Genomic DNA, 9,487 nt, shown 5'->3' on the forward strand with positions numbered 1-9,487 from the left:
TTTACAACCAAATTCACCTTACTTTTTGCCTACAGTAGTATGTATGTTTTTTGAGTTTGGCTCAAGAGAATTAGGTTTGGTATAGAAAATATGCAAAGCAGGACAACATCTTCTATATAAACTTCAGTAATTAATATAGCAGATATTGTATTTGAAAAGAAATCAGAGAGAAGAAATATGCGCATTAAAAAATGTTTTCTTCGAGTAATTATAATAACATGTATAAATATACGTTGTAGAGAATACTTAGTTGACCCCTACCTGGTTCCGTTACTTTTCTCTCAGCAAATTTGAAAGCATCAGCTGATTTTCGTGACGTCAGCCTATTGCAAATGGTGATTAGTGTGACCAGATTACCATTTTCGTAAGCTCATTTAGCATGTTTTGTTCACTCGCATCGGAATTTTAGTTCTTTCTTCTTGACATTTTCTCTAGCCTCTTTTAATTACAGTTTGATGTTTATAATTATGTAAAATAGCCGCCGTAGATGAATGGGTTGGTGCGTGACTACCATTCGGAATTCAGAGAGAACGGAGGTTCGAATCTCGGTGAAAGACCAAAATTAAAAAAAGTGTTTTTCTAATAGCGGTCGCCCCTCGGCAGGCATTTGTAAACCTCCGAGTGTATTTCTGCCATGAGAAAGCTCTGCCGTTCTGAGTCGGCTTGAAATTGTAAGAGTTGGCTTTTTATATACAAATATATAACTATGCATATTAAAGAAAAAATCGTTTAATCACCATTACAATAATCCCTTAAAAAACGATCAAACATTTTTAAAAATATAAGATTTTTAATTTTTGAAGATGTGATCTGTGACCCTTAAATCCCTTGTAATAAAATTGCCTGCCAAAAAGTGGAATGCTACTTAAGTATATGGAAGAAGCGGATAACGAACATATTTTTATTGCTTAGTTATTTGCACAAATTAATTTCAAATAGTTTTCTACTAAAGCCTCTATTTCGAACTTCGAAGACTCATATCTCGAAACTGGAGGCTAAATGCGAAAATCAAAGAAATTCCGTTTTTAATTGTGACTCAATCTTTAAAAAAATTGGTTTGGTCCAATACCCAGAAAAAAAGTTGATTTTGCCGTATACAAGGTCCAGCACTCGAAGTGTAACCAACTTCAGACCGCACGGGCATCAGCTGTCTGTTAATTGGCTAAATGACAGTCCAGAGTATTGTTTATAAGCGCGCGGAAGCTTTTTGCCGAGAGTAAACGCGAAAAAAGAAAATCAGTAATTTGGCTATAAAATCACAATCAGCGATTGTTCGTGAGCTCGAGCACCTTAAAGTAAATAAAGTTTTTGTGTATCGCAGCATTACTCGTTATAATGATACTGGTTGCGAAACGTCATGGAGTTAGTCATCAAAAACTGCAACGTCACGTGAAATGGTTCAAATAGTGAAGAAGCGACTTGATGGAAATCCCCGACGAAGTGCTAATCAAATGGCGAAAGAACTGAAAATATCTCAAATATATAATATAGCATCCCTCGCATACTGAAAAATGATCTCAAAGTCAAGCCTTACAAGATCCAAAAGGCGCATGATCTCACACCAAAGCAGCAACAAGTCAGACTTGAGAGAGCAAAAAAGTTGCCATGCTTGGGCGAAAGCGGTCAATTTCCGAACATTGTGTTTTCTGACGAGAAATTTTCCGAATTGGCAAAATCGTGAACTCCCAAAACGATAGGGAATTTGACCGACCGTTCATACGAGAATTTGAATCATCGATTGGCCACCAGATGGCAGCTGCCACCACAGGTAATGGCTTGGGTCGCTGTAACCGCAGATGGGCGCTCTCCAATCATTTCAATCGAGCCTGGCGTCAAGGTAAATGCGAAATATTATCGGGAAAGTATTCTGTAGGTTACTTTGTAGCTAAGGGCAGACAAGCATTTCGGTGGCACACTATAGACGTTTCAACAGGACTCGGCACTGTCTAACAAATCTCGAGTGAACCAGGAATGGTTAAAAAACAACGTTCCGAAATTCATAAAGTCCACACAATGGCTCTCAAATTCACCAGACGCGAATCCGATGGATTATTATCTTTGAGCCACTTTGGAAAGTAAGGTCCGAACTAAAAGATTCACCAGTCTCAAGGCGATGAAAAAAGTCATTATCCGCGAGTGGGCCAAAATACCTGCAAGTCACATTCGGGCGGCTTGCGATTCGATTTTGGATCAAGGCAAAAGGTGGTCATATCGAGCAAAAGTAAATTGATTTTTAATTTTGTATACCTTGAATTGAATGAAAGTAAATTCCCATACTAAATTTATTGCCTTTTTAAATGGTTATTTGCCGGATCCTGTAGTGTGAGCGATGAGAAACTTGGAATATAAAATGCTTTTAAAGTCAGAAACACGTTTATAATGTGTACAATGTTGCGAAATGCGTGTGGAAAAATAATGGCTTTCTATAGGACTATGAATAAGTTCGTGCGGTTTTTTTTCGAAATTTGAAACTTTATTGACGTAAAATGGTTACAAATTTAATATTCAAAATATTGTCCATCGCTTACTACTACTTTTTCCCATCTTTCTGGCAATTCACGGATTCCCTTTGTGAAAAATTCGGTCGGTTTTGCCGCAATCCACGAATCGATCCATTTTTTGACTTCATCGTAATTACGGAAGTGCTGGTCAGCCAGGCCATGTTGCATCGATCGGAAGAGATAGTAATCGGATGGCGCAAGGTCTGGACTATACGGCGGGTGGGGTAGGACATCCCATTTGAGCGTTTCTAAGTATGTTTTGACCACTTGTGCAACATGTGGCCGAGCATTGTCATGTTGCAAAATAACTTTGTCGTGTCTATCGGCGTATTGCGGCCGTTTTTCTCGCAGTGCTCGGCTCAAACGCATCAATTGTCGTCGGTAGACATCCCCCGTAATCGTTTCATTCGGTTTCAGTAGCTCATAATACACAACACCCAGCTGGTCCCACCAGATACACAGCATAACCTTCAGGCCATGAATATTCTGCGCCGACGTCGATGTTGAAGCATGGCCAGGGTATCCATACGTTGCCCGACGTTTTGGATTGTCGTAATGGACCCACTTTTCATCGCCAGTCACAATTCGATGCAAAAAACCCTTTCTTTTGTGCCGTTGAAGCAGTTGTTCGCATGCCATAAAACGGCGTTCAACGTCTCTTGGCTTCAATTCATACGGCACCCAATGGCCTACCTTTCGGATCATTCCCATGGCTTTTAAACGTTTGGAAATGGTTGATTGATCAACTCCCAAAGTTTTTGCAACCTCTTCTTGCGTTTGAGCCGGATCTTGATCGAGCAATTCTTCCAATTCGGTATCCATGAACTTTGGCGGCGCACCCTCGCATTCTTCGTCTTCCAAGCCAAAATCACCACTTTTAAAGCGTGCAAACCACTTCTGGCACGTTCGCTCAGATAGAGCATGCTCACCATAAACTTCCACCAAGATACGATGACTTTCGGCTGCTTTTTTCTTCATATTAAAATAATGAAGAAGAATTCCCCGCAAAAACACATTATTTGGCACGAAATTCGACATTTTCAAGTGTGGTAAAAATATTGTTGTTTACGCTTCAAATAAAAAACTTATACTGACGTTTGTGCCTTACGACAGTAGCTCTCCAATGAATGTTTGGAAATGTGGATCGATGGAATAATAATCAAGTTACGCCATCTGTTGTAAAACCGCACGAACTTATTCATAGTCCATTAAGTTAAAGAAATAGTCTTCCAATTTTCTGTCTACAGCATTTCAAACCGTCTCGCATTATAAATTTGCGCCTTATACCCTATGATCAAAAAGTACCGGGAATGTTTAGTTTAAACGAACTGCGCACGTGGGAACCGGTCCATATTTTTATTGTTTTATTTCTTATGCTTTTTTGCGCCATATGATCATTAGTGTCTGCCTGGCCGGCCGGAAATGTGGGCAAACAATTCTTGGATTTTGCATGATGATAACGCGTCATTGCACCGAACCCAAATTGTGCTGGATCATTTGACCAAACACCAAGTAAATACCATCGTGCAAGCGCCGTATTCACCTGATATGACCCCGTGAGACTTCGTTTTGTTTTGCAAGTTGAAGTTACCACTTCGTGAAAGCAGCTTTCAGTAGAAAGAGGAGATCAAAGATAATGCGACGAAGGAACCGAAGGCCATCCCTTTGTCGGCTTACCAAGGGTGCATGGAGGTCTGGGTTAAACGTTGGCACCTGTGTGTTGCTTCAGACGGGTCATATTTTGAAGAAGATAAAGTAAATTTGCGTGAAATTTAACTCTGTTTTGTTTTATTTAAACACTCCCGGTACTTTCTGATCATAGGTATGACTATAACTGTGATAATGACTAAGCGCTGAGTGTACAAAGTTTGTTTCCGGTTCAACTTACGACTCGCCTTCACTCATTTTTTGTTTATTTCACAAGTAAGTTCAGGTACCCGCGTTGACTTGAAGCGGGTTAAAATGTCGTTAAATGTTTTTGGTTCGTAAACTTGTAGTAAATACGAGCTTTGCGCTCCGCTTTTACGCTTGCGAAGTCCACTTCCGTAAATTAGCGCTAAGTGATACATGAGTTGTTGTTGGTGTTGCTGAAGCTGGCCTAACTAAAGTTGTTATTCATTCATTCACTTGCTTTTTGACCGTAAAAACCAAACTTGACTTGCGCTCCGTACTCAAGAGACTCGTAACTGTATAACACTTGTAGTTATCTCCCTTGCACGCTTGGCATCACGCTAACACTTTCACACTCATTACCGCTAAGCTGCGATCGCAATCGGAGGTTCAACAAATAAACAAAACGAGCCGACCAAAATAAACACAGACAGTTAGTGGTATTGTTAAGACGCGCATCAGCCAAACAAGTGACTTTTCACGTAAATATCTAACCTATATTGAACGCTTTATACAGTTCGAGTATTCATAATAAAGATTTTATTACCTAAAGAAATATGAAATGTGAATTAAACTGTTAGAGCTGCGGAGAATGTGCGTCCATCACGAGAAGAGCAGATGGAGACGGTTGCACGACAAAAATTGCGGTGCAGAGTAGCAGCAGAAATAATTGAAGTGGTTGGAGCAGCATTGCGACAACTATTGTGCTTATGGATGAAGTGAAGCTGATCGTGCGCGTAGGCCTCACAGTCTTTTGTTGGCCGCATCAGCTTGCACTTGAGTGCGGTGTAGCTTCAGTGTGTATATTTTGCTAGTGTTGTAAAGTTTCGGTTCGTATTGCTGGTTTCGGCGTGTTGCAATGATCGTGATTTGCATATTTATCTCACTGACGATCATCTCAGCCGTAAATTATTACAAGACACGTAGAAAACGCGCGCTGATCACTAATCTCAGTGGCCCATTTGCATTGCCGCTAATTGGATCAGTGCATAAGTTCTTGCTGCTTACGCCCAAAAGTGAGTTTTTCATTAAGCCAATAAGTTTTCGTGCTACTACATAAATTAGTTTGTTTGAGTGGTGAAGTGCAACAAAGAGAATATAATAAAACAAAAACCCTTTTTCATAAAAAATGTACCCGACTATAAAATGGGTAGATGAAAATGTTTGGATTCACTGAGAAGGGAAAAGTAAGTGCGATTTTACAACGAAAGAATTCGTTACTGGAATTTACGCTCTTTAGCCAAAGATACTATTATGCCAAATGTTTATTGGCGGATTCATTATATATATTTCGAAATTGGTAGTACTTGCCTCCGCAAAGTGCCTAAAGAGAAGATTGTACAATGTCCGAAATAAACAGAGAGAGATTTGCAATATTTAGAAAGAGAGAAAGAGAGAGAGAGAGAGAGAGCAATATTTAGAAAGAGAGAGAGGAATAGCTATATTTTGATAGGGCATGCGCCAATTTTACGCCGACAATGTAAACATAAAATAACCGAACGATACTGACTGATAAACTATTAATTCGTTGAAAAGCTAAGAGTAAGGGCGAGTTTTCATATACAGCTTTATTATTACTCTTTACCATGATTTTGCACTCTGTCATAAATACCTTTTTACATTAAAAAAAAGGTATCCACTTTAAAGGACGACAAAATGTTAATGCATAGAAAATTTAAAAGTAAGGAAGAGTTTACGGAGACAGCAGTCCAATGTCTTCTATTTGGTACTGTAAATACCTTTAAATTCCTAATTATGTCGCAAATATAAGCCGCCCACAGAATAAATGCAAATTTTTCATTAATTGAAAAGGTAAACGCGCGTTTTCATAGATCTACACGCGATTCCTCTTTGTTTTTACTTATCAGAGTGACTCTGTTAAAAACCCGACTTGGATATCGCGGACAAAAGCGTTGATGCAATTATAGGTAAAACTAAAGGCAAAATTACCAATTTAAGTAACTGATGACTTTTTTAGCTGCACGAGAACTATGGTTTGACAGCTGAGAATGCCAAACTATGTCGACATTTCTGTCAAGTCATTATAAGTCGCTTAATACCAGATCTCTGCTTCCAAATTGTGAAAATGTAATATACTTTGACTAAAAAAATATCTATTCGCTAAGTTCATAGAGCACTGGCGGCATTATTGTCCCATATTTCTTTCGAAATAAGGAAGGAGCTGGTGGTGCGGTGAATTGCGAGAGCTATAGAGTCATGCTGACTGAATTTTTGTTACCAAAAATTAATCAGCTAAACATCAATGGCATTCTTGGTTGCAACCAGATGACGCAACTTGCCATACAGCGCGCTTGACCATCTATTTATTGCAATATTCAAGCCATCCTTGACGCCATATGGCCAGATTTAGTGGAAAAAGTAGACGAAAGTCCGACTGATGAGCCACGTCGGACATATGCCAGATATCATATGCAAAAAATGAATGCCATGAAATTTTCTACCGGATTTTAATAAAAAAAATATTCATTCCAACAATAGTTTTGTTTTGTATTGTATTATCATTTTAAGTCCACAGGCTCTTAAAAATACCCATAATTTACATCCTACAGTTAACATTAGTGCCTCCAAATCGTTACATTTTAATTTACCCCGCCCACTTGAGAGAAGGGTGGATGATGGCGCATCACCGATTTGAGTTTTATATCAAAAGTTTTATTAAGCAAAAAATCGTTTTTTGTAGTTTCTGAAAATGGGATCGCATTCAATGATTAAATATATCACGTTTCAAAATCGGTCATTTTACTAAGATTTCTGTGCGGCTAACTAAGGAAAAAGTCTAATACATTTTAAATGGAATTGATAACCCCCCATTTTATCAGTTGATTCCGAAATATTTTTATGTTTATATGCACACTCCTATATTTAATTTTTTATATTTAATGAACTCAAGTGAAAATTTCACAGATTTCCTCTCCAAGTCGCGCGATTATCTCAACAAATTCGGCACTCTCTCGCACTGCTGGGCTTTCGATCGTCTCTTCATACTCTCTGCCGACTACGAGTTTGTCACGCAGCTTCTACACAGCCCAGATCATTTGAATACAGGCTACAACAATCTATTGCAACCGGTGTACGGTGTTGGTTTGCTAAGACGAAATGATGAAGAGTGGCGACAGCGCCGTCAACTGATTTCGTACGCGCTGCGGCCGGAGATATTAGCAGATTTCGCAGAGGTTTTTGCAGCGCAAGCGAATTTGCTGATCGATCAATTACGCGCAGAATGCGATGGCAAAAATAGCTTCGATATACAGCCGTATGTGGAGCGAGCCGTACTTGATGTGCTGCTTGCGACAGTGTTGGGCATGGAGAGAAGAGCACAGCAAGATCAGGTGAAGCCAGCGCAGCGGAAGTATACTCAAACAGTGTTGGCGTAAGTTGTTTCAAGCGATCAAGTAACATATGTATAAGCAAAAACAATACAACAAGAAAGAAATGAAGATATTGCATAATAAAATTTTGCTACTTTCAGACTCATCGATCTCTTCACAGCTCGTTTTCTCAGCTTACACTCTGCAAACTCCACAATCTATAGTATTCTGTGCCCGTTGAAGAAGCGGCTTCAGCAGCGTCTTTTGAAGACAATTAATCGCATAAACAATGGACTGATTGCTGAGCAACGCGCAGCCACAGCTACTACGTTTGATAAGTCAAACGGGATGGCCTACACAATCCAAGTGAATGAGTCATGCAACGACACACAGGCGCAGCGACGTGACACACTTTTGAAAATGCTGCTTGCAGCTAATATTGCGGGCCAGCCGCTGAGCGATGCAGAGATTTGTGATGAACTGAATACATTCATTTTTCAAGGATGCCTGCTAACACCTTCGGCAATTTCATTTGTGTTTGTGATGATTTCGCGACATCCTAGCGTGCAACAAAAGGTGCTCGAGGAGTTGCTGGGCGTATGGCCCAAGGGAACGGCACAAAAGTATACAATAGAAAATTTAATGAAGCTGAAATATTTGGAATGCGTAATCAATGAGACGCTAAGACTCTATCCACCACAGCCGATAATTGCGCGTGATCTGAAGCATAATTTCAATTACAGTAAGAGTTTCGTTTTTTGTTTTTGTTTTAATATTATAAAATACGCGATTTTGCAATTAATTTCCCATTTTAGCCCATTCGCAGCTCAATGACGGGGTGCTACCTGCTGAATCGGAGGTTTATATAAATATTTTCGATATGCTTCGCCAATCAACCAGCTTCACTGATCCTGAACGCTTTTGGCCGGAACGCTATAGCATGACCATGCCCATCCAAAATAGCGAAGTGCTTGCTTGGGGCATTGGTCCACGACACTGTGTGGCACAAAGGTACACCATGTTGCTGATGAAATCTGTGATTGCCCAACTGTTGTTGGCCTATGAAGTCTTGCCATTTGGCGAGGAGTTGCGTTTAGAAGTGAAAATTGTTTTGAGATCTTCGAGTGGTTGGCAAGTGGCGCTAAAGGAGCGTGAGGACTAGGTTTTTAAGCGCTTAAACATTTTTTTATACAATCGAGGCAATTTTAGTTGGTTTTTAATGCAAATAAAAGTAATGTAAGTACATTTTTATAAGGGAATAAACAAGGCAATATATTGCAAGGGGAAGCCATTAGAGCAACTACAACATTTACATGCATTTTATTTTGTTAACCAGAGAAACAAAGAAACAACAAAACAATTAAAACAAAAATATACCACTTTCACATTTATATCACCGCAAGGAATGAAAAAACCAAAAACAAATCAGCTGTTCTGCTATTCTACTATTGAGGTTACAAATTGAAAAGCTTTCTTATCTTACGGGCTTCATGCACACAGTCCGCGCCAAACCTATAGCACCCCAACATTTTGAACAGCTACGACTATTTTTCTTTTCATTTTTTGAATGTTTGCTGTTTTTTTTATTATTAACTTATTGTCTAACGAGACATACAAATCAAAGTTTAAGACTTTATACAAAAATTAGAAAAATTACACCAAATTTTCATCACAATTTCACGGTTTTTAATCAGACTTTCTACATGCCATCCCGCCATCTATCGTTACGTATTTGAACTAGGTATTATTTGAATAATGGTAACACTT

General features: G+C 39.1%; 1 protein-coding gene across 1 annotated transcript; it reads left to right on the forward strand.

The window, feature by feature from the left end:
- Window positions 1-4,829: 4,829 nt before the first annotated feature.
- On the forward strand, window positions 4,830-9,028 carry LOC128860207 (probable cytochrome P450 316a1). Its single transcript, XM_054097527.1, has 4 exons — window positions 4,830-5,407; window positions 7,317-7,782; window positions 7,882-8,462; window positions 8,536-9,028. Exons 1-4 carry the CDS (start codon window positions 5,251-5,253, stop codon window positions 8,880-8,882), a joined length of 1,551 nt encoding a protein of 516 aa, XP_053953502.1. The 5' UTR covers window positions 4,830-5,250; the 3' UTR covers window positions 8,883-9,028.
- Window positions 9,029-9,487: the final 459 nt, after the last annotated feature.

The sequence above is a fragment of the Anastrepha ludens genome, chromosome 4 (assembly GCF_028408465.1).
Source record: "Anastrepha ludens isolate Willacy chromosome 4, idAnaLude1.1, whole genome shotgun sequence".
NCBI classification, from domain to species: domain Eukaryota; kingdom Metazoa; phylum Arthropoda; class Insecta; order Diptera; family Tephritidae; genus Anastrepha; species Anastrepha ludens.